Here is a 26,318-nt window from a genome sequence, read left to right as displayed (position 1 = left end):
TGTGGAACGGCATGAGGGTGAGTAATAAATTACATTATTTTCATTTTTGGGTGAACTAACCCTTTAAGCATTGGCATACTTTTTTTTTTAAACCTTTGTCATGATAATGATGGAGGATGTAAAAATCACCAGTAAGGTTTGAGACATTACCACCTATTCAGCTAAAAGGATTCTATTACAAATAAAATTTAGTGACAATTTCCAAAGACATGGTGAGAAGCAATGCCACGGGCACTCATATCAATAATTACATTTAATTTTGTAATAATTATTATAACACATTTTATTATTATATAGTATTATTTATATTTATATGAACAGGAGAGGTGGATACAGTGCTATTCTACAGTTTTTATAAAGGAAACTGAGCAGTGCAAATAAAGCAAAGAGACTCACTTTGGAAAAATCTTTTTTATTAGACCATTCCCGATCATTCTATGAATGCTTCGAACATGCGTTCTGTGCATTTTCTGTTATTTGTCACTTGGATCTGGCTGTCAGTCAGAATAAGTATTGGAGATATGCTGTCACTGCAGTGCTCTGATTTGATGCTATTGTACAGCTCAATAGCTAATGGAGTGTTGTCAGGAATAGCTGCTTCCTTTGAAGCTTTAGTGTGTAATGACAAAAGGCACTAACAGAGGTAATGTAATCCAAAGGCTGGCTCACACACACAGACACACATACTCTTCGATTAAAAATAAATGTGACGGGTCACATGTAGGCTGCTGCGGACACAGTGGACATGAACAGCAGGAAGGATGCTGTGTTTTCAGTCTGTTCAGAGGAGGAGGAGGAGTGCATGAGGAAGATGGTTGAAGGCTTTGATCAATCTGTCTCTTGCAGGGTGCATGGTCTCCTGAATTCCTGACCTCTCTCGTGAATCCATTTATTTGACACTAACGGACAGGCAATGAGAGATAGAAAGAATGAAAAAGACATTAGATGGATTGTTCTATGAATTTTCTGTAAGGAATTCATTGTGCCATCTCAAGCTACAAAAATGTTGATATATGTCGACTGTCGATATATTTACAACCATGCCTTCAGAAAAGTAACAGGTTGAGAGTTTATAAAAGTTTAGGAAGCTTTAGAAATTAGGGTTGATAGTTTAATTTGACATTACTAACTGTTTGCTCAGGTGAATTAGAAACTGAATTCATGAATTATGATGGTAACAGGGTTGACACAACACGACTTCAGGACTTTTAAATGATGGATTATGTCAACTAAAATTTGTTGCTTAAATTGTAAAATAGCAAGAAATACTAGTAAAGAATTGATAGTTTATTCTGACATTACTAAATATTTGCTTAAGTGCATAAATTATTTGATAGACAATTTAATGCTGATGGTAACACAGTTGACAATTTACCACAATAATACATTATATAACACAATTAAGTTATTAAAAAAGAGAAGACTTTTATTTGTGTTTACTTGCTGAAAGAATTACAATGTCACTAAGTGTTTTTTTATTATTATTATTTATGGAATAATACATTATTTTAACAATGGATAATTATGATGGTAACAGGGTTGACTTTTAAATGATGGATTATGTCAACTAAAATATAATTATTTGCTAATACAGCGGGTAATATGTATGAAGAAAGAAAAGTAAAAGGGCTAAACGTTTAATTTGCCATTTTTAACTAGTTGCTCAAGTGCATAAATTATAAGAAAAAGAATTTAATGCTGATGGTAACAAATTACAAACCTAAAACAATTAAAGAAAAAGTCATTAAAAAGAGCAAACATTTATGTCCTCACTTTCTGAAAGGATGAAGTCATTGATGAAGTCATTTTGAGTTTTTTTTTTTAATCTATAGAATAATACAACGTTTTAGCGATAATTATGATGGCAACAGGGTTGACACATAACGCAACTACAAGATTTTTAAATGATGAAATGTCAAATAAAATCTGTTTGTTTGCAAATACCGCAAGAAATACAGGCAATCCTCATGAAGAAAGAAAGGTAAAAACATTTTAAATTCAAATAAGGTTACAGGATTTTGCTGATGTGTTTAGAAAAATGTCTGTAACACATAGTAAAAACTGGTGTCAGCAATTCATTGTTAAAATCAGTATATACACAAAGTCATCCTTTTTAATAGAATTACCCAGATTCCTAAAACAAGTATGATGCATTTAGAGCATGAAGAAAATCTCCTGATAATACACTGTGTCAGAGACACTCACCCCACTTGTTTCCCACCAGTACCGGGCAAGCTGCGTGTCTCGTGCTGTAATCTCCTTCTCCGCTGGGAAAGAGATTATACCAAAATACAGCTGTACCCTACACACAGACACAAAAATGTTAATGATAATTCTTTACAGAAAAGGCAGTTGTGTCAAGATACAACCTATTATACTGGCTATTTAAAAAAATTAAAGCAACATCTATGACATCTTTTCTGTACCTGTTTCTATGGCTGGGTGGTATGACACTATATACTGTGGAACAGCAGTAATATGTCAGACTGTACAGTTTAGTCACCTATGGTTACAGAGTAATGTTGCATACTAATATAAATGAATTGTAAAGCATTTAATACACATCAAATTATCTAAAATAGACTCTACTACATGGTCATACATGTAGTAGAGTCAGTAAAGAAGTCACAAAATAATCGGGATAGGACTCGGACAGAAATCATGTTCATTGATGCGATCATTAACGTTACTGTAGAATTTTTGTTATGCCGCAGCCGCCGGCGCTGCTTCCGCTTTTCCGGTCATGAGTATGAGATAACGCAGCTCTGTTTATCATATTAGATACATTTGAGTGTGTTGAAAATGATGTTATAACGTTACTCCGTGCGTTCGCTCGGCGGCTGCTGTGAGACACTGTTGCACACTGCAGTAAGTTAGATCGATTAGAATATCATATTAAATGCTGGATGGCTTGTGTTGATAAATGGCATGGAATTAATTTTAAAACGTATTGTATGATGGAGAAAATTCTGTATTACTGTTACTAAAAATAAAGCTGCATCTGATTATGCTATGTTAGCTACTTCACAAAATAGTGTTTTTCTCTGAGGCATGGTAAAGCATGGTACTCGCAAAAAAAATCAAGAAAATTTGATTTAAACAATAAGGCTAAACGTGTTGAGCTATATACCAACAATTAGTTCTCTTTCTATATATATATATATCAAAACAGTTGTTCCCTTGTCTATTAAAACATGTAATATATTAAAGCGTCTTTGGTGTTTCCATGGTTTCTACAAAATAAAACCGGAAACCGAGGATAACGTGGGTATGACGCAATTGACAGGCGACTTCTCACATGTCCCGAAGCCTTGGTTAAAATTACAATTTTCTCAAGATTTACAAATAGTTGGAAACATTTGGGATATTGTAAGTACTCAAGTGAACAAAATATATAACACTGGCCTAGTGGTTTTTGGATATTTTACTGTAAAATTCTTACATGTTGCACCTTTAACACACTTAAGTAAACTTTTAAAAATTGCACTTTGCAATAGTCAAATTAAAAGTTTTACTTTAGTGTACATTTTAAATCATTATATTTAATAATCTTTTGTTGTGCTTTAAAGAAGTATTTTGATGTGCTGACAGTAAAGCATGTCAGGTACTTGATTATAATTTTATAATTCAACTGTAGTGTGTATTTTGATATTACATTTAAACTGACTTTATCACATCGAAATTAAATTATAAATATATTTAAATAATGACATCCATTTTTTTTAATAGAAATTACATTAAAGTAAGTTTACCATAAATGCTAGTACATTCAACAGTACACTTCGACCATATTTCAAAGTCAATAGAAGTAACATATTATAAATAAAGATGTACTTAAGTCCTATAAGTGGGTTCGAAAATATCTCTTAGGTTGCATTTAATTTAAATTGAAGCTATAATTGTAAATAGCATGTAATAAGGCATCCATACAGTTCTCACCTAAGTATATTCTTTTAAAGTATATTATTTTTGTAATAAGTACTCATTTTAGTAAGTACTCATTATAAAAGTATGCTAACTTGTACTTCTTTTTCAAAAGGGCAGCTAATATATAAATCATTTTGGCATTGAATTTCTATACACAAACAAACAGCACCTTCATTGGCTTTACTGCAGCTCCAACTTCTGGAAAGACAGTGGCGCCCCCTGCTGATACATCACTCATCTGCAACAAAGTGGATGTTTTACAGGGAAGTTTATACCAAGTGATAGCAATAGCAGAACCAACCCTTGACAGGACAGTCACTACAGCAATAATCGATCAAATCCTACTCACGTAGAAAAGCCAGGTTGCTATTCGATTCCCTGTGCCCAGCTCTTTAAAAGCATCTGGTTCATCTTTCTGGTGGAAAAAGCATATTAAAATGGTACATATTGCATATTGAATACGTAGGCCCGGTTTCACAGACAAGGCTTAGATTAAGCCAAGCTTAGGCCTTAGTTCAATTAGGACATTTATGTAGCTTTTAAAAACGTGCTTTAGAAAAAAAAAACATTACTGATGTGCATCTTGAGACAAAACAGTGGCACTGACATGTTTTAAGAAAGAAAGTTTCTTTCAGTTAAAACAGCTCAAACATGCTTTTCAGTCTGGGACTAGGCTTAAAGGGATAGTTCACCCAAAAATGAAAATTCTGCATGGTTACAAACATTTTTCCAAATATCTTCCTTTGTGTACAGCAGAACAAAGAAATGTATACAGATTTGAAACAACTTGAGGGGGAGTAAATGATGACAGAATTTTCATTTTTGGGTGAACTATTCCTTTAAGCCTTGTCTGTGAAACCGGCCATTAGTGTAACAGGGTAACGAATAAAGCGCTTTGTATTTACCCGTCCGAAGTCAAAGTGGGGCTCATATTGTCCTCCAACACCATAATTCGCCACCTAAGAAGAGAGAAAATTATAAATTGAAAGAAACAGAAGTATTCTCAGTCTCATGCATTAAAGGCCTCATGAACACGACCTGTAGTTCTTCTGCTGTTTTGACATCGAGGCCTGTGATGTCTTCTATGCGCTGATTTATGCGATCCACAACTGGATGCTCATAGGCCGCCAACCATGCGCTGAGAGAAAAGACACTTAATAACATATTTGCTCGGTATTCCTACTGAGAACTATTTGCAACTTTTTTTTTGTCTGTTTTTACATAAAAACAAACAAATATAACATGAGTTGTCCAGTGTAAAGCTGCAGGATTAGTGTTCAGCAATGAAGTAGCGCAATGTTTAGTATGTGATTGAACTGTCAGTATTGTTAGTATGCAGAATGCAGGTAAAAAAGACATTTGAATTAAAATAGATTTAGAGTAGCGTTTGCAAATGCAAAATTTATGGATGCTTGTTTCCGCCAAGGAATAAAAAAAATTAAAAAGTACTTGCGAAACTTTATCTCACAAATCTGACTTTTTTTCTTAGAATTCTGAGATATAAATGTGCAATTGCGTGTTATAAAGTCAGAATTGTGAGATATAAACTCACAATTGTGGAAAAAAAAGTCAGAATTGTGAGATAAAATGTCACAATTATTTATTTTTTATTTTTTTGGCAGAAACAAGCTTCCATAATTCTACCACCAAGCATGTCAAAAGTGCCCATCCTTCAAATTAGGTTTATAAGATATATGATATATATACATGAACTCTGTGAGTTATTGACAGAAATGTTGTGTTTCACATCAGTGTTTAGCTGATGTTTTGTATGTGTGAGTAAGTGTGTGAGCAATAGCTAGGGTTACTCAAAAACTTTAAATTATTTACAAAGGCAGCATGACTTTAAATAGTAACCTGTCAAGTAGAATTCTCTCTAATGAGAGGCACCCATGCAGTCTGTAGTCTCTTTTCATCAGATATGTAACTATCATGTGATTTCTCAATTAATACAACAGCTAAACGAATATAATATAAAATATAACACATTAAATTAATATAGATATGTCATGATCCCTGAAGTATGGAAGCTTGTTTCTGCCAAAAAAATAAAAACTTTTTATCTCACAATTTAGACTTAAAAGTCAGAATTGAAAGTTATAAACTTGCAATTTTGAGAAATAAAGTCAGAATTGCGAGATATAATTTCGCAATTGCAAGAAATAAAGTAAGAATTGTGAGACATAAACTTGCAATTCTGACTGTTTTTTTTTTGTTTTTGTTTTTCAGATTTGTGAGATAAAAGTGCCAATTTCCTTTTTTATTTTTTATTTCGTGGCAGAAACAAGTTTCCATACTGAACTCATTTACTCTTAATCTTATGTTGTTCCAAACCTGTATGCAGTTTTTTTTGTGTCTGTGGGACAACAAAGAAGATATTTGATTTTTTTTTTAATCCGTAAATTGAAAGTCTGCATCTAATTTCGACTTTCATTGCATGGAAAAAAACTTGTCAAAAAAATCTTCTTTTGTCTTCCAAAGTCAGTTTTGGAGCTATAAGTAACAATGAGTAAATGATGACAGAATATTTATTTTGGTGAACTATCCCTTTAGATCCTAACCATTGTTATTCATGCTTTTTATGCACAAACCAAAATATTCTGTGAATCAAGATAAATATGTCTGTCTCTGAAGGTCACACTTATTCATCAAGATTAACTACATGGTGTTCAACAGATGAGATGATACCGTTTTATGGACTGAGGTCCACAAAGAGGAGTCTAGGTAAAGAGAGAAAGGGGGAGCAGACAGATGTGAACTCTGCACTTTATCTTTGACCCCTTACCTCTTGGAGACTCTGTACTGGGCGGTGGTGAGTTTGCCAGTTTGCGGGTCATGCACGGTGGCACGCCTGAGCTATAGAGCCAGCGCAGAGAGAAAGAGAGGGGAAATAGAAGAGAAAGGTGAAAGGTGCTGTTACTATATGCTGTTGACACGGCTTATACTGAACTACACCATCTGCGGACTTGGACTGCATGGGTGGTTTATATGTAACATGTTGTGTAGTTTCTGCCCGAGTCGAACTGCTAGAGTTAAAATTTATAGGACTATGTTGTTCACTGATTATGTACCTCTTGTGTGTAAAGAAGCAGTGGAAGAGTAACTTTCACAAGAATAGCAAAACAAACAGGGATATCTATTTATTATGCATGGTATAAACACAAACTTGTAGGGCTGGTGGCTGATATGATGGTATGCACTGTGCAACAGAATGCCAATTTATATATTGTGAAAGCCCCATGCTCAATAAGGCTGCATTTATTTGATCAAAAATACAGTAAAAACAGTAATATTGTGAATTATTATTACAAACTTTTTATTTGAATATATTTTAAAATATTATTTATTCCTGTGATAGTAAAGCTGAATTTTCGACAGCCATTAGCATGTAGAATCGGCGTCGGGCCGTCAGGCAAGAGAGAGAACTCTGATTGGCTGCTCAGTTTAGTGAACGAGTTGAAGTGCGAGAACAATAATAACAAAACAGTAAGCAAACAAGTCAAGGCGGTACAGACAGAAAGCTGTTAATTTTACATCATGTACCTGATGTTCCTGGGGTAATGCTTATTATTAATGTGAGCCGAGTGGAATATAGAAAGTGATCAGCATGAATGATATGTAAAATGGTAAGCACTTTGCTGCTTTGTTTACGGTTTGTGTATCTGCAGCCTGCAGTGCCGGTGTTGTGTCGAAATTTGACCCCCTGCCAGATTATTACCCCCCTAGGTTTAGGATAACACTTTATAATAACTGCACACTATGAAGCATTAGTTAAGCATCAGTAAATAGTCAATTCATCATTTATAAAGCATTTATAGACATTAATAAGCAGTTTATAAATACAGCTATAAATGATTTATTCTTGATTTATAAGCATATCTATAATGTGTTTAATAATTGTATTTTCATACTTTATTAATGATCAATTTATCATTTCTAAACTATGTATTACATTATTTACAAACCAGTTATTTAGGAGTTGTCAGTGGTTCATAAGATCATTTAGAAACTGTAAGTAAATGATTAATAAACTACTTAAATGTACATTTATGCATCTTATTATTTAGACATATAGTAAGTTACTCAGTGTGTTAATAAATGCTTTATTAATACATATTCCTACTGTAATTCATGATTAATTCAGGTAGTTCTAAAACATTTAGTAGTTGTCAGTTAACTATTTTTGTGAGCTCATCTAAAGTAAGGACTATTTATGCCTCGTAAAGCTTAAAAGAGATTTAAAGGATACAGAACACAGAAATATTTATTTCAAGCAAAAAATGAAACTTTACGATGGGTAACTTGATATAAAATTAAAAATAAACCTCTGCAATGTCACAGAAAATAAAAATTCCTGTACACCTCCAGAAAACATAACTGCAGTAAAATGAAACTAAGCTTTTGCAATCTGATATAAAAATACATTTCTGTAAAGTGTAAACATTGCTGAATAAAAATTTACCACTGCCAACACTGGATTACAGGACTGCCAAAATACAACAAATATATATATATATATATATATATATATTTTTTTTTTTTTTTTAATAAAACAACAATAATATAATAAAACATTTCACAGTGTCAAAACTACCTCAGTACTAACTTTAAAACATTAGAGAACAGTAGTGCAGAAGATCACTGAGCCTTTAAATCTCCTTTGTAAAGCTTTACAAGGCATAAATAGTTCTCACTTTAGATGAGCTCACAACAATAGTTAACTGACCACTTCTAAATGTTTTATAACTACCTGAATTAATCATAAATTACAGTAGGAATATGTGTTAATAAAGCATTTATTAACACACTAAGTAACTATTACTATATGTCTAAATAATAAGACGTATGTTTATATAGTTTATTAATCATTTACTTACACTTCCCAAATGATCTTATGAACCATTGACAACTCCTAAATAACTGGTTTGTAAATAATGTAATAGTTAATTTAGAAATGATGAATTGATCATTAATAAAGTATGAAAATACAATTATGAAACGCATTATATATATGCTTATAAATGAAGAACAAAGCATTTATAGCTGTATTTATAAACTGCTTATTAATGTATATTAATGTTTTATAAATGATGAATTGACTATTTACTAATGCTTAACTAATGCTTCATAGTGTGCAGTTATTATAAAGTGTTACCAGGAGGGGGTGTGGGGGAGGGGTTAGGATTAGGGGTGGGGTTAAGATTAGGCAATCAGGCAGCGACTTCAATAAGGGGGGTAATAATTTGGCAGGGGGTCGAAATTCGGCACAACACCGGTCTACCTTTCTGAATTACGAATATAGACAAATATATATGAAAAAACAGACAGCGGTCTCCTTACTCCTTGCTGAAAAAATAATTAAATTTTTTTTTTTTTTTTATCTTACTTACCCTAAACTTTTGAATAGTAGTGTAGCACAGTTTCCAAAATATTAAGCAGCACAACTGTTTTCAACATTGATAATAATAATAAGAAACAAGAAATGTAAATAATAAGAATGTTTCTTTTGCACAAAATCATGTGACACTGCAGACTGGAGTAATGACTGATGAAAGTTCAGCTTTGCCATCACAGGAATAAATAACATTTTAAAATATAATCAAATAGAAAACAGTTCTTTTAAATTGTTATAATATTTCACAATATTACTGTTTGTAGTTTTGCTCAAATAAATGCAGCCTTAGTGAGCATAAGAGACTTAAGAGACTTAAATCATAATTATTCCAAACTTTTGACTTACTTTTGTGTATTGTATGTATGTATGTATATATACGGATGACTTTGGTGTTTGGTCCACCCACCCATAATAAGCACAATATATAGCATATCCCTTTGTCTTGGCTCTTGTTAAAGGTGCTTTTCCAGCATGCAGTAGGGGGAACTGGTGTGTTGGCAGTTCTACGGGTCAACAGGAGCCTTACCTTTTACTGATGCGATAGTGGGCCGTCTCTAGGACACCAGTAATGGGGTTGGAGATAGTGGCTCGGCGCAGCTGTTGAGCCAACCGGCCAAGAGTACACAAGTTACACAGCAGCTGTAGTCTTAATGACTGACCACATGAACTTGGGCACCAGCCTTCTTACTCTATTTGAGCCCTTGATTACACTCTGGACTTAAGGGGCATTGAATAATGGCAGGTCCGGGGTTACGATGCTCTGAGGAGTGTTATCCTAATAGAAATACTCCAAATATAGGAGGCTTTATATGCTTATTTTAACACAAAATTATGTTCTTCAAAAAACTAATACCAAAGAAGTGAAAATGCTTGAACCAGTGTGTTTATGTACTCTACAGACCAGACAAATTTATAGGTGCAGTAAGTAAATTTTGGTTTATGCCTTACAGTTGTCTTTCACTTTATATTGGAACCTACTAACATGGAAGAAGCATCACATAAAAGCAAAGGTTTTCGCTTCCCAGTGTCATTGCAGAAATACTTTTTATCCACAGGCATATTTGTCATTGTTACTGAATGTGTCATATAACAGGAAGGTTATCAGGATGAAAAGAGTTGCGTTGGGCTGTCATGTGATCTAATTATGGTAGCTGCCATTAAAGGTCAACCACCATTGTGGAGAAAAAACACTCTTGATCACTGATATTATTGGAGTTTTCATCTCATTTGAGCGGACATCATTTTAAGTTGTTAGTTAGTTGTCAAAAATATTATTAATTTCTTTATAGATGAAAGTTTGTTACATTGTAAAAAAAAATACTTGTACATCTTTAAAATGGGTTAGTTCACGCAAAAATGAAAATTCTATTATCATTTACTCACACTCACGTTGTTCCAGTTTCTTTATTCTGTTGAACACAAAAGAAGATATTTTGAAGAATGCTGGCAACCAGACAGTTGATGGTATCCATTGACTTCCATAGTATTTTTTTCCTACTATGAAGGTCAATGGCTACTGTCAACTGTTTGGTAACCAACATTCTTCAAAATGTCTTCTTTTGTGTTCAACAGAAGAAAGAAACTCATACAAGTTTGGAACAACATGAAGGTGAGTAATTGATGACAGAATTTTCATTTTTGGGTGAACTATCCCTTTAAATAATTTCAGGTATTCATGTGAACGTAACGGAATGGTAAATGCTTTTTCAAGTATATTTTGGTAACAGTTTACAATAAGGTCTCATTTGTTAATAGATGCCAATTTTGATCTTAAAAATGTATCATAAAGGCCGGAACACACCAAGCCGACGCCGACGAACTAGTGGCGACGAAAGCAGACTGCGGGGTTGGCTCACGTCGGCAGCGTCTGTGTCCAAAGTTGGCCTGACACACCAAACCAATGCTCGACAGCCGACGACCAAGTAGCACGTCAGTTCTGCGCCTGCGTGAGATGAAATGCCTTTCTGAACCAGCAGGTGGCAGTATCTGAACAGCCAATCAGAATGATCAGATGGCCCGACGGACCGACGAGCTCCGACGCCGATTCAACATTTCAAATCGGCCGAAAAAAAAGGTGACGAGTACCAACTTCAGCCAACGGTGCAGAACACACTGAGAAAACTTAGTCGGCCGACGAACAAAAACTGCCAGACGGCCGACCGTTGGCTTGGTGTGTTCCTGCCTTTAAAGGAGACATGAACTGCATTTTTTAATTATTTTATTTCCTGAGGTATACTTATAATGTTAGTGTGAATGTTACATCAAAAATTGTCACAATTTAGTAATAAAAGGCCATTTTCTACCCTGATTTTAGGCTTCTGATTTGAACACTCTGTTTTAAGGGGCGTGTCTGCTGTGAGACTTCAATGTAAACGCCCACTGCTATGATTGGCTCGCATCTTGTATATGAAATAAGTATTACAAGTGGAACTCTCTCGAAAAAAATTTTCTACCTTTTTACTATTACAGCTGTTGAGATTAACTAATTGTGGAAAGTGTTGATTATAGCATTATATTTAGATCTACTCATGTCGTATGTAGGGTTGCAGCGTTGAGCATTGTAGCCAATGACAGTCATGTCTGTTGGGCGCATGAATGCAGTGATCTCGTAACTGCAACTCGATTTCTGCACTTTCACAAATACTTTCATCATAACTAACATGATGTAAATAAGAGATGCAGTTTAGACAGCATCACTGATTATAATGGGAGTTTTGGCCAGAGTCCAGAACTCAGTCACTGATAAACTCGCGCTGTGATTGACAGCTCCAGCGATTATAAAGGGAGGGTTCTTTGATCACTTTCTGTATACAATTTAATTACAAATTAAATAACAGATTATTTTCATGCTACTAAGAGAAACAATGTGAAGTTGATCGTTTAGTCACTGACTTGATTTACTGATGCATAAAACAGCAATAAATGATACAAAGATATAAAGAACTGTAAATAACTGTACATGAATCATTACATATCAGAAATCATTGATCACAGATTAGGCATTAGAATTAACACAGTTATTTACATGTTGTGGCACTACTGTCAGGTCCATATCTTACAGTAAAAGTCTGTTTGCAAAGCCAGTGGCGAAATTGCGACTGATTTACCAAAAAATCCACAGGGAAATGTACCAAACAAACAAATAATGCTCTTTCTAGCATTAAGATCCTCTGGTAGGAGAGAATCTCTCTTCTCTCCTTCTCATCTCACTAACGCGCCAGTAGGCAGGGCCAAAGATGCGATGATGTAGATTTAGATACTGATTTTCTTTTGCAGAGGCGGTCTTTGATCGTACTATTACATCACAATGTGACAAAATCCGAAACGAGTCCTTTTCAGAGCGTGGTTTCGATTAAAGCTGTTTTTGGACTTAAAGGAAGTTTTGAGTTCTGAAACTTACAGGAAGTTTTAATAGTACAATGACCTCTTAAATGTCAAAAGATCAAGGAAAATTTGATTTCTCAATTCATGATCCCTTTAAATGTTAAAATTAGCATTAACAAAGTTGAACAAATGCTGTACAAGTATTGTTCATTGTTAGTTTAAATTATATAATGTAGTTAACTATTGTTAACAAATGAAACCGTACAGTAAAGTGTTACCAATATTTTTACACACTCACATATTCTTGAACTTACACACCGATGCGACTTATCAGGGTTTTTTATTTCTCTCAACAATGCAATTTTGACCCGGTGTGATGTTTTTCCAGAAAATGCGGTGCACTATATACACTTCATGGCCAAAAGGATGTGGACACCTGAACACCACATCCATATTCTTGATAAACATTTAATTTCAATACAAATAAGGTAAACAAAAGTTCAACCATACTTGCTCGACGTGCGAGAACAAACATCATTGGTTTTCTCACATTAAGCAAGCATGTTTGAGCTTCCAATTACCATATTTGATGTGCTCTATGTATGTGCGTTGATCAAGTTTAACATGTAAAGTAAAGCCTAAATTAAATCTGTTCATCATGTAAAGCGATTGTGTCTCTTCAGAAGACTTGTATTTAACATCTCAATTCATATAAATCTTTTACAATGTCTTTATGAACTTTTTGATATATGAAAGTCTGGGTTGAGTGGACTTTCAATGGATGGACAAACATGATCAGAGAAGAATTCAAAATATCTTCATTTTTGTTCCTAAGATGAACAAAAGTCAACATGAGGGTGAATAAATTATGACAGAATTTTAATTTTTGGGTGAAGTGACCATCACAGAAATTATTGGACTAGAGTGTAGGGGTGTCTATATCTTTTGGCCATTAATAGTGTACATATTTATAAACATTTTAATGTGTATAAAAGTTGAACTCACCCTCGGTTTAGCCAGTTCCTTGACCTTCTCCATTTCTTTTTCTGTTATAATGTCATGGTAACGAATGATACGTGGACGGTCCCATTCGTCCTCCTGTTTCACCGGGCCGAGCATGTAAAATGGATGTCTGTTATTGTTGTAGTAACGGCAGAACAAACGCCTCTGTCTGCGAGGGGTCTGTAAGAATGAGATTATATATTATGTACCTTTAATTTATATCTTGTGCATGACAAATAAATTGGTTAGTGTTTCATGTTCTTTCACAGCATGAGTAGTAAGTTTCAATGTGCTGAACCAGGTAGGCACTGCCACAGAAAAACCTATTCACTGACTTCCAAAAGCTGCACAGCAGTCAGTCAATCTGATTGGAGCATGTGGGTAATTTTAATAAGTTTTGTATGCAATATGCATTCAGCTGCGGTGAACTGAACGACAAAAATACAGCTTTGTGTACCACCATGGTTGTGCATAAATAATTAAAAGTCCTGTCTTTAATAATTACTTACCTCAAATACAGAACCACTATAAATAAACATATCAGGTTACATCAACACAGTAAAAACAACTGAAACTGGCTGAAAGAGATGACTGGTTCCACTTTATATTAGGTGTTTTTAATTACTATGTACTTACGTAAAAAAAAAAAAAAAAAAAATGATTGGTTATGTACAATATACATATTGTGTTCATGTTGTATTGCAAAACACTTGCTGCTATTGAGGTGGGATACGGGTTTAAATGGTTAGTTCATTTAAAAATCAAAATTCTGTCATTTATTACTCACCCTCATGGCGTTCCACACCCGTAAGACCTTCGTTAATCTTCGGAACACAAATTGAGATTTTGTTGAAATCCGATGGCTCAGTGAGGCCTCCATAGCCAGCAATGACCTTTCCTCTTTCAAGAACCATTAATGTACTAAAAACATATTTAAATCAGTTCATGTGAGTACAGTGGTTCAATATTAATATTATAAAGCGACGAGAATATTTTTGGTGCGCCAAAAAAACAACAAAATAACGACTTATATAGTGATGGCCGATTTCAAAACACTGCTTCAGGAAGCTTCGGAGCACAATGAATCAGCGTGTCGAATCAGCGGTTCGGAGCGCCAAAGTCACGTGATTTCAGCAGTTTGGCGGTTTGACACGCGATCCGAATCATGATTCGATACGCTGATTCATAACGCTCCGAAGCTTCCTGAAGCAGTGTTTTGAAATCGGCCATCACTACATAAGTCGTTATTTTGTTTTTTTGGTGCACACCAAAAATATTCTTGTCGCTTTATAATATTAATATTGAACCACTGTACTCACATGAACTGATTTAAATATGTTTTTAGTACATTAATGGATCTTGAGAGAGGAAATGTCATTGCTGGCTATGGAGGCCTCACTGAGCCATCGTATTTCAACAAAAATATCTTAATTTGTGTTCCGAAGATTAACGAAGGTCTAACGGGTGTGGAACGACATGAGGGTGAGTAATAAATGACAGAATTTTCATTTTTGGGTGAACTAACCCTTTAAGGATGGGTTATGGGGTAAGGGAAGGGTCAACACTGTAATTATAGATGTAATTACGTAAATTCATTGCAGATGTAATTACATGCAGTTTTGTTTTTTTAAATAATTGCAATTAAATGAATTATTTAAATGTTATTACATAGTAGTTAAAGACACTTAATATAAAGTGAATGTGACATATTAACATCAGCTAATGCATCAGCATTTCATGCTCAATGTGACATCCCAGTGAATATTAATGTAGCAATTACAGTATTCTAATAATCACCATTCTGAGTCCTTCTCCTCTACATAGCTGCTCATATTTCCTCTTCTCAGGGAGATATCCCTTCTTCCCAACTGTCTCTTTTTGTTCTTTCTTACTCTCTTCCTTGGAGCTCTGCTCCTTCTCAGCCTTCTTCTGTTTGGCTAGCTGGTATTCAAAATACTTCAGGTTCCCAAGTGCTCGCTGGTGCTCAGGATCTAGACAGCAGAGATAAATAAACAATTTGTAAAAGTTTGGACAACTGCTGAATGTCTCAAATAGCTCAGAAATAACATGAAATAAAGTCAGAATCACGAGATATAAAGTCTTTTCTCTTTTTTTCTCACAGTTGCTAGTTTTTATCTCTCAGTTCTGACTTTATTTCTTGCTATATATAAACTCGGAATTGACGGAAAAAAGTCTGAATTGTGAGATATGATCTCACCGTTAAAAACGGTAATTGTGACTTTTATCTCAATTGTGACAAAAAAGTCAGAATTGTGAGATAAAGTCACAATCACTTTTTTATTGTATTATTCCTTGGTGGAACAAGCTTTTATAGTGAACTGTGAAAACAAACTATTCGAAAACGATGATGCATGTTGAGTCATGTGACACATACTGTACCCATATACACCTATGTGTGTACTGGCATTGTTGTGCCTGCTATTCACTTTCTAGTGTTGCTAAAGATAAATGGATACACTAGTGAGTGGTGTGACATTTTGCTAATAGAATGATCATGCCAGAAGAATGGCTAGAGAATATTATTATGTATGTTCTCTCAGTACCATCTCGGTGAGCTTTTATGACATTTTACACATGCAGTTGATTTAAGACATTTTCAGATGTTTCAGTGTGGACAAGCAACTTCTGGAAAAGACCTAGTGTGAACGGAGACCGTTTTGAAATGAAAATGCTATTTTCAAATATATCTGGATGAATGTGGACATAGCCATAGTCTTGTAGAACAGACTAACCCACAGTGAGCAGTCTCTTGGTATGTTCCAGAGCTCTCTCCAGCTCCCCCTGCTGGTAGACTGAGTAGCTGAGGTAGTCCAGCACAGTCACAATGTCAACACTGGATTCTTCTCCTTCATCCAGTTGCTTGAGTGCCTGGGCCATCCATAGCTCTGTGTGGTAGTAGTCTGCATCAGAGTAGGCGATTTTTCCCAGCTCAAAACAGTCCTCTACCGTCAGGGTGTTCTTAAATGGCAAGCCTGCTGTAACACCTGCAAGAAAACATGCAATTAGATGTCATGTCTGGAAAATATTTACTCTAAATATTTAGTCTGATCCTTCATGTAGGTCACACTCACCAGGCAGGTTTCCAGAAGAGATGGTCTGTGTATCCAGTTGATATGTGTCCTGCAGTCGGAGGAGAGCTTTAGCTGCACCGTTCTGGTCTTCATCGTTAGGGAAATACTGACGTTGAATGGTCAGGTTTGAGATAAAGCCTAGAAGAAAATGTAGTTATCTTTTTGTAAGAAAAAACATATCTATAACAAGAACATCTGTTTTTTTTTGTTTGTTTTTTTACAATTGCTAGAACACATTTCTCAATACTTAGGTCACTTTTTTTCCTAGTTCCCCTAACCTTTAGCTTGGCACAGCAATAATTTCAAAATGCATTAAAACTACCAAAAAACTTCATAAATGTCTCAAATCAGTAATTCTTTCATAACTCTAGCAAAGTTTTTCAACCAACAAACACACTCTGACAATAGGTTGCATTATACAATGTTTTCTTTTGTAAATTTTCTTTACAAAACAAGAATGACACTTTCTAGTGTTAAGCATTCACTGTAGTATATTTTACATAGTCTATTTTGCATGGTTTACGTTAAAATATAAAATATTCCTGAATTTTCCCTAAGTTTCTTTTGTATAGATGGTAATGAAACTGAAATACTAACACCTGTGTAGGTGTTCAGCTACATCTAACAGTTTTGGCAGTATTTAATTTTTTAGATTTGGAATATATTTCTATATGGAATTATTAAAGAAATGTAGAAAATTGCTGTTTTATTCAGTTTTGTACTATGTTAGGTTTTAAACTTAAGTTTAACATTCTGTAAAGAGTATATATACATGCAAACTGGCCTGTAGGTACATAGAGTCTTGGCAGTATTGTGTCTGATTGAGAAAAGAACACATGTAAATTTAAAAGTTGTCGAAGGCATTTTGTGCCAAAGCAATGATAAACGACCCACAGTTTAGCTGACGTAGGCCCGGTTTCACAGACCAGCCTTAGATTAAGCCAGGATTAGTTCAGTTCAGTTCAGTTCAGTCCCATGACCTGGTGTAGTCGTCGGGTCGCTGTGCTGTTGAACATTCTGGTCCATTCTGTAATGTTGTCATCCCACTTCTTTCTCTGTCTGCCTCATTTTCTGCCACCTGGATGCTACCTTGGAGGACTGTTGTAGACAGGTTATTGGCTCTGACGACATGTCTGTACCATTTCAGCTTTTTCTTTCTAACTGCAGCGAGGAGGTCTTCATACTGGCCTGCTTCATGCCTGATGATGTTTCTCACTGTTTCATTTGTGATATGGTCCTTGTAAGAGATGCCAAGGATGGTTCTATAGCATCTCATTTCAAGTGCTTGGATTCTTTGTTGCAACTCTGCTATGAAGGTCCAGGACTCACAGGCGTATATGAAGACTGAGAGGACAAGTGCACGCAGAAGTCTGATTTTTGTTTTTAGAGAGATATTTTTGTCTCTCCATACAGGTTTCAGCTTTGACATAGCTGCTGTTGTTTGCGCTGTTCTTGCTAAAACGTCTAGTTTTGACCCTTCTTCACTGATGGTAGAGCCCAAATATTTGAAATGACTCAAAGTTTCCAGTTTTTGTCCTCTAACTTCAATCTTGTTAGTGATTTGCTTGTCACTATTTGTCATCAACTTTGTCTTTTCATGGCTTATCTCCTTGCCAAACCTAGAAGATGTTTCATCCAGGTTTTTCACTAAGGTGCCCAGCTCAGTTTCACTTCACTAGTCCATCAATGTTGTCTGCAAATCAGAGATTTGTTATGATTCTTCCTCCAATGCTGACTGTGCCACAGTGGTTCTCTAGGGCCTCGCTCATGATGCGCTCTAAGTATACGTTGAAGAGCATAGGCGACAGAAGGCAACCTCGCCATACACCTACTGTTGTGCGGAACCACTGTCCCATAGAGCCCTGGGTGACTACTGCACTGCTGGCCTTATCATACAGCTGTCTGATGGTGTTGGTTATCTTTTGTCCCATGTTGCACTTCTTCATTGTTGCCCATCATGTCAAAAGCCTTTTTGAAATCTATGAAGACATGATACAGGTCTTGCTGGTGTTGCGAGTACTTTACACACTGGACTCTGAGATTGAATATTTGTTCTGTGGTACTTCTCCCTCTGCGGAAACCAGCCTGTTCTTCAGCAATAATTTCTTCTGCCTGAGGCTGTAGTCTGTTCAAGATGATCTAGAGCATCACTTTAATAGCGTAGCTGATCAGACTGATAGTTCTGTAGTTCTGAAGATTACCTTTCTTGGGTAGGGTTATAATTAGTGATTGTGTCCATGTTTCTGGCCATTGACCTGTCTGCCAGATCTTGTTGCAGATTTTTGTTAGTATCTAACTTATCATTTTTGATAAGTTCAGCTGAGATGTTGTCTACTCCAGCTGCATTCCCACTCTTCAGCGATCTTACTGCTACCTCAACCTCTTCTTTGAGAATGGGGAAATTGTCATAATTTAAGGACTCTGGTACCTCAAGCACTTCTGGGTCTTCTTTGGTCTGATGGTTATAGAGTTCTTGACAGTACTCAGTCCATCTGCCTATAATGTCACTTGCTTCTGTGAGGCATTTCCCATCTTTACCTAGTATGGTACTGACTTTTGATTGTTTTTGTTTGGTTAGGTCTTTTACAATCTGGAATGCTTTTCTGCTGTTGTTCTTTTTCAAACTATTCTGTTTCTGTGCACTGCTGTCCTATCCAATCTTCTTTAGCCTTCTTCATGCTTTTTCTGATCTTTTTATTGATTTCATGGTATTCTGCTACCCTAGTTGCGTGCCTACAGTTTTTGAGATCTCTCCGGATGTCACACATTTCGAGAGTCTCTTCTGTAACACAGGGTTTGTTCTTTGAGCGATGGAGGCCAATGATGTCTTTGGCAGTTTCTCTCATGACTGTGTTAAAGGTAGTTGTCATAGCTTCAACGTCCTCATCAATCATTAGGAGTGGTGCATATTTTCCTCCAATTGTGGCTCGAAAGGACTCAGATGTTTGGGTCAGTCAGTCGTTCAAAGTTGAACCTAATCCTGCTGTTCTTTGGCTTAAAGATTTTCTTCAGCCTCACTCGGAAGTTCATTATCACTAGATCATGGTCACTCCCAACATCAGCCCCTGGGAATGTCCTTGTTTTTGCTCTGTTGATGCCAGATCGGAAACAGTTTTGAACCAGTATTTAGTCAATCTGGTTTTGATGGGCTCCATCAGGTGCGTGCCATGTCCAGCGTCGAGAAGCTTTATGTTCACGTAGGGTATTGGCTAATACCAGGTTGTTGTGGCTGGCAAACTCAAGCAGTCACAGCAATTTCATTGCAAGAAGGTCCACAATGATCTGCCCAGACTTTCAGTGCCTCTTTGCCTACTTTTGCATTCCAGTCTCCTTGGATGATGAGGATGTCTGTCTTGCTGACCAAGTTTATGATATTCTGGAGCCGTGTGTAGAACTTCTCTATTTCTTCATCATCATGATCACTTACCAGGATTAGGCTTTAGTTAAAATAGGACATTTAGGTAGCTTTTATAAACATGCTTAGAAAAAAACATGACTGGTGTGCATCTTGAGGCAAAACAATGGCACTGACATATTTGAAGATATGTCAGTGCAAGTTGCTTTCAGTTAAGACAGTTCAAACATGTATTTTAGTCTGGGACTAGGCTTAAGCCTTGTCTGTGAAACCGGGCAATAGACTGATAACTCTGTAAAGAGTTTTAAAAAAGTGACCTAAGTATTGAGAAATCTGTCCTAGCGATTGTAAAAAAAAAAAAAAAAAAAAGGGTTAAATTACAGTGATACTAACCATCAGACATGTCCTTGAGCACTAGGTCTTCCACTTCACCCCACTCTGTGTTTAGTCTCTTCATGAGTTTAAAGGCATTGACAGGGTGACCCAAAAACCCCTCTGGGTCCTGTGTGGCTGTGGCTGTTAAAACATCAAGCTTCTCAGCCCACCTGATGACACACACATACACAATGTCAGAATCAGAGTGGTTTTATTGTCACTTCATTAATATACAGCTTGTACACAGTGAAATTAAACATTGTTCCTCCAGAACTGTGCATAAAAACAACACCGAACTATGAGACTGAACTAGACAACACAGATTAAATCAACTAAATTAACATTAAAAGAACTAGAACTAAGAACTAAATTAAGTAAGAATTAAATAACTAATTTAAGGGCAAGATAAGAATAAACAAACACAAAGAACTACAAAAAAAGTGCATGCGTGCAAAAGTGTCATGCATAATGCTAAGATCATACAGCACAATCCAAGATAAATATCTACTGCTTTACACGGAATATATGCCTAATGTGAATATCTGCTCCGCACTGAGTGTGATGTAAAATTGTGCAAAATCAGACACGGTTAAAGGGTTAGTTCACCCAAAAATGAAAATTATGTCATTTATTACTCACCCTCATGTCATCCCACATCCGTAAGACCTTCATTGATCTTTGGAACACAAATTAAGAGACCTCCATAGACAGCAATAACACTCCCTTTTTCAGTGCCCAGAAAGCTACTAAAAAGATATATTTAAAACTGTTCATGTTACTACAGTGTTTCAACCTTAATATTAAAAAGCGACGAGAATACTTTTTGTATGCCAAAAATAACAAAATAGCGACTTTATTCCACAATATCCAGTGAAGGGCGATTTCAAAACACTGCTTCATGAAGCTTTGAATCTTTACGAATCATTTGTCTCAAATCAGTGGTTCAGAGCGCCAAAATCACATGATTTCAGTAAACGAGGCTTCGTTATGTCATAAGTGTTTTGAAACTTCAATAGTTCACGTGACTGTGGCAATTTGATACACGCTCCGAATCACTGATTCAAAACCTATGATTCGTAAAGAATCGAAGCTTCATGAAGCAGTGTTTTGAAATCGCCCTTCACTGGATATTGTGGAATAAAGCCGCTATTTTGTTATTTTTGGCGCACAAAAAGTATTCTCGTCGCTTTATAATATTAAGGTTGAAACACTGTAGTCATATGAACTGTTTTAAATATGTTTTTAGTAGCTTTCTGGGCAATGAAAAAGGGAGTGTTACTGCTGTCTATGGAGGCCTCATTGAGCCATCGGATTTGATCAAAAATATCTTGTGTTCCGAAGATCAACGAAGGTCTTACAGGTGTGGAACGACATGAGGGTGAGTAATTAATGATATAATTTTCATTTTTGGGTGAACTAACCCTTTAATGGAGGAGATAAACCACTTCGTAAAGCTTAATATGGCGATCAGCAACTATAGGAAATGACAACCCACCTTTTAATTAAAAGTTTACAGTTTAGATTTTAGCTAAGAAGTTTATTAGATCACTAGAGGTGTAAATGAAACGTTTCATCACAATACGATCTGACATCCATATTTGCCAATACCTCAAAACATAGCACAATACGATAATGATTTGATTAGATTCAGAGGCCTGTGGTTGATATATCGATATTACGACATTATGATCCTTTTTTACATTAATCATCATTAATCATCTGATGACAGCTCATAATTGGCTTGTGCAATGGGACAACAGTCTAAATGGCTTTCAGTGTTCTGTGTGCAAATCTAGTATCCACATAGGGACACAACAAAATGAGAGAAATACATTTATACAGTAAATAGTAATTTTAAAAAGAAATTTAAAAAATAAATGTCGACAGACATTTTGTGCAGATGTGGCTAACAAGGGAGTGTCAAAATAAAGGTGCACTTTAAAAATCTATATTGATTTTACTGTCACGTTGACTAAAGGCTGAAGACTGATGACTGGATATAAGAATAGCAACAAGGTTTATAAACACAAAGGGCAATAAGGCATAACAGCGTGAGTAAAACACAAACACAAACAACAGCCGTCAACTAAAGATTGAGACAGAGCAACTTAAATACAGGGCAAATGAGGGAACTAATGAATAACACCTGTGATGATAAATGAATGTCCATGACAACAAATGAGAAGCGGGAAACAGAAACAAAGGAACATAGGAACTACCAAATACCAAACTAAAAGTCCATGAAAACGAAACAAAAACAAACATAACTGAATATGTGACGGATACATCATATTGTTAGTCATTTGATTGATGCATTGATCCATACTGATGTATCATTTCCATAAATATTGTCAGATTTTACTGACAAACATAATTGTAAAGTAATAGTACGGCTCCTGTTGATACTGTTAATAGGTATTACTCACTGTTTCACTTGCTCCAGTTTGCTTTCCTCTGCTTTGATGTAATCTTTCAGTGACGTCACCAGGTCTTTTTCTGTGAACAGCAGATCTGTCATGTGACCTGCAAACACAGGTTAAACAGAGCATCAGTGATTAAGTGAATGACTTGTTTTCCACAACACCTGTCAGATGCATGGTAAATGTTCATGGACACACAAGTTTAGAGGCATTTGTTGCCTGTTAGAACCTGTAGGAACATTTCAAACATAAATTTATAAAAAGTTGAAAAGGTTGCATACCGATGGAAGTGAAGAAGTCATTGTGAGCAGAGGAAGGCTTTAGCAGAGAGATGAGTAAAATACAGCACACACTCCTAACTCCCATCTTTATCCTGTTCCACACACAGCCTAAAAGAGAGAAAATGAGATTTACATTATTAACAGTTACACAGCTCTCTGGAATACTTTATTCTGATTGGTCAATCGTGTCATTGAGTGGCTAAATATTTTTGTATAATGACTGCTAAACTGTATATTTGATTTTGGCAGGGTTATTATTGTTAACTAAAACTTAAACTAAAACTATTTAAAACATTCTGTTAATTGAAATTAAGCTGAAATAAAATAAAAATATTAGATGAAAAATAAAAAAAAATAGAAATGTTGCCTTGGCAACCAACTAAAATAAGTTAAAAGTTGAACCACTAAAATTACAAACAGGAATAAAAAAAAAAAAAAAAAAACTGAAATAAAAATAAATTAAACCAAAATAATACTAAAAATTAACAAAAACTAATAAAAATGACAAAAGCACATTACTAAACAACAAAATTACTTAAAAATAAAAGGTACACTATGTAACTTTTTTTGTTCAAAATTAACAAAATTTAAATAATGGGACAATACATAATCAATCATCCTTACAAATTAGTTTTTGTCTTACACAGTTTCACTATGGTAAGCCTATTATAAGTGTTTTTCTTTTAGATCTAGCAGGATGGTTTTCTCGGGTAGTTGCATATGTGTGTGTCTTGTCAGATCTGTAAATATCTCGTCTTATCTCATCATATCTGTATGGTGTGGGAGAAGCATAGGTTAGTTGTCACAACAAGCGGGAAAGGTTGACATGGAGCATGCTAAATCTTGAAACTCCAGGGAATCACCCATTTTAAACAAACAACGAGCACAGGACAACACAACAGAGCTCGTAATAAAATGAGAATCAACATTGGTTTGGCTTTTCAGAGATGGCAAAAACTGAGAGAAAGAAACGTGGAGATGGCGTTTTTATTACTTAACAGGTGAGTAAAGTATTTTATTGAACAGATAAATTGCCATATGTAGCTCTCTAACAGAGTTCATTGTAAAGCAGTATCTATTGTGAAAGGTTACTTCAATATGGTTGTTGTAGCGCTGTGCTGGAATTATTTTCATTTTTACTGTGTCTATTAATGGGTTACGGTAATATTCATATTCATAGGGTAACATACCATATTCATCTGCACAGTCACGCAGGGCTGAAGCACAACCAAAACAATGTTCTTCCGCAAAATGCATGCAGCTTTGTTTTTTAACCGCTAGAGGGACTAAAGTTACATTGTTTACCTTTAACACAGACTCACAACGATGTAGAAATGAATATGAGAGTTTATTGAATGATGCAGGTAATGTAAACAAGCAGGTAAAGAAAGCAGTTCAAGCAGTAATGCAATAATGGATGGAAATACAGACAGTTCTTTGTATTGCAGGTGATTGAGGAGGTTGTGGACGAGAGTAGCTGAGCACACACTTCGGTGAGGAGAGTGGAGCATGGAAGGAGACTGGAGAATGAAAACGCTGGAGACACAGATGATCAGGGAGATGCTGGAGACACAGAGGATCGGGAGAGACGATGGAGCAACAACACATGGAGGTAAGTGGAACAGGTAAGTGAGTCCTTACTCATGAACGAGACCAGACAAAGTGCCAGGGTGAAGTGTGTGCTTATATGCTGCTGTGGTGATAAGGAGATGACGATCAGGTGCGGGTGATTAGGGTGATGGAGTCTGGCCGATCTCTGACACATAGGTTTCTTTTTATAAATAAAGTATATCTTAATCCTTATTAAAGTTACAAAAATTATTCAATCAAGATCAATGAGTGATTTTCTTTTTCTTTTGTTCTTTTTGATTTGATTAACAGTAATGACACTGTCACAGGTTTTGAGGGAGATACTGAACACACAAAGAAAATGAAGATGATGAAGATTAACAGGCTTTAATGATCCAACAGGGTAATCCAACGAGGTGCATCCAAACACAACTGCACATAGACAAGATCAAATTAATTACTATGACGACAAACAAGGCAGAGAGAAACGGTGCAAACAAAAACAGAGTCTAGTGGTATGACAGAATGGCCCCTCCCGGAAGGCACATCTTTGCGCCGTAGAGAGGAGGTGAGGAGGATGACAAGATGATGAAGGAATGATGAAGGACTGGCAAAGGGTAGGCAAAACTGGCAGAGGATACTAGAGGAGTATCAGGAGGAGGGCGGCTGACCGGGAGGAGACAGAACTGAAGGGTCCAGGGCGGTGCTGAAGGTGGTGAGAGCCAGGAAGGAGCCTTGAGCAGGGGCATGATGGCAGTTTCCCAGGCCACAGCCAGAACTGTGCTCCATAGCGACGGCCAATGATGAGGACTAAGTCCTTTAAGATGATTTGATGAGGTGAAGGGAGAGGGAGGCAGGGTGGGACTGACGGGACCAAAGAAGAATCGTCTGATTGAAGAGCTGAAAGTGGTGCTGCCAGTGTTATGCTCTCAGTGGCAGGAGGGTGAGCGGGGCTCTCGTCTTTGCCCTCCGATTCCACGAAAGCGCACCTGGTCAGACAGGAGGGTGATCTCAGGGAGGATGGCAATGTTGTGCACACAAACCCTCGACGGCGTGGGCTCGCAGCGGAGAAGAGCTCGAATTCTGTGGTGGGCTCAAACTGCTTTGTTCCGACTGGAGGGTTCTGGCTGGGCACTTGATCTGGAGTGGAGCTGATTTCCCTGCTCAAGGCAGAGCAGCTTGACAGCAGGAGATTCCATAAATAAAAAACTGGGAGAAGGGGTGGAGGGCCAAAGTGCAGCGGACAGCCCGCAAGTCCGCAGCACAGGTGTGGCGAGTTTTGACCAAGGTGGAGCAAACTGACTGAGGGAGCCCGGTGAGGCCAAATGGCCGATGGTCCACATTGAAATCGAGGGTGGGAGACGGTTTGAGGAGGAGCGATGTCCACCGAGGTCATAGGCAGAGTTACGGGCTCCTCTTGCTCAGGCGAAGACGGCTCCAAGCTGGCCAGAGGTGGATCCGCGCCACTGAGAGGTGGATGCAGAGGGACTGGTGGGAGACGGTGAGGAGTGGGTAATGGGAATGGATGAGGGCTGAGGACGATGGTGGAGAGAAACAGTCCAATGATGAGGGCTAAGT

General features: G+C 36.4%; 1 protein-coding gene across 5 annotated transcripts in view; it reads right to left on the bottom strand.

Moving 5' to 3' along the window:
- Positions 1 to 396: 396 nt before the first annotated feature.
- Positions 397 to 26,318, bottom strand: part of p4ha1a (prolyl 4-hydroxylase, alpha polypeptide I a) — a 31,203-nt gene continuing 5,281 nt past the window's right edge. For 4 of the 5 annotated variants that reach the window (XM_051914933.1, XM_051914930.1, XM_051914934.1 and 1 more), the window contains 14 exons: positions 23,172 to 23,279; positions 22,897 to 22,993; positions 20,489 to 20,640; positions 16,741 to 16,878; positions 16,402 to 16,653; positions 15,446 to 15,639; positions 13,652 to 13,828; positions 9,849 to 9,919; positions 4,966 to 5,065; positions 4,833 to 4,886; positions 4,277 to 4,342; positions 4,097 to 4,165; positions 2,206 to 2,302; positions 397 to 899 (listed from right to left, as the gene is read on the bottom strand). In XM_051914933.1, the coding sequence (XP_051770893.1) occupies positions 829 to 899; positions 2,206 to 2,302; positions 4,097 to 4,165; positions 4,277 to 4,342; positions 4,833 to 4,886; positions 4,966 to 5,065; positions 9,849 to 9,919; positions 13,652 to 13,828; positions 15,446 to 15,639; positions 16,402 to 16,653; positions 16,741 to 16,878; positions 20,489 to 20,640; positions 22,897 to 22,993; positions 23,172 to 23,256 (1,623 nt within the window). In that variant the 5' untranslated portion in view covers positions 23,257 to 23,279 and the 3' untranslated portion in view covers positions 397 to 828. Of the gene's footprint in view, positions 900 to 2,205; positions 2,303 to 4,096; positions 4,166 to 4,276; positions 4,343 to 4,832; positions 4,887 to 4,965; positions 5,066 to 6,712; positions 6,784 to 9,848; positions 9,920 to 13,651; positions 13,829 to 15,445; positions 15,640 to 16,401; positions 16,654 to 16,740; positions 16,879 to 20,488; positions 20,641 to 22,896; positions 22,994 to 23,171; positions 23,280 to 26,318 lie in introns of all 5 variants that reach the window. The other variant, XM_051914931.1, reaches the window with a different exon arrangement.

This window comes from Ctenopharyngodon idella, chromosome 12 (genome assembly GCF_019924925.1).
Source record: "Ctenopharyngodon idella isolate HZGC_01 chromosome 12, HZGC01, whole genome shotgun sequence".
Taxonomy (NCBI): domain Eukaryota; kingdom Metazoa; phylum Chordata; class Actinopteri; order Cypriniformes; family Xenocyprididae; genus Ctenopharyngodon; species Ctenopharyngodon idella.
This window is presented reverse-complemented; position numbering and strand designations above follow the sequence as displayed.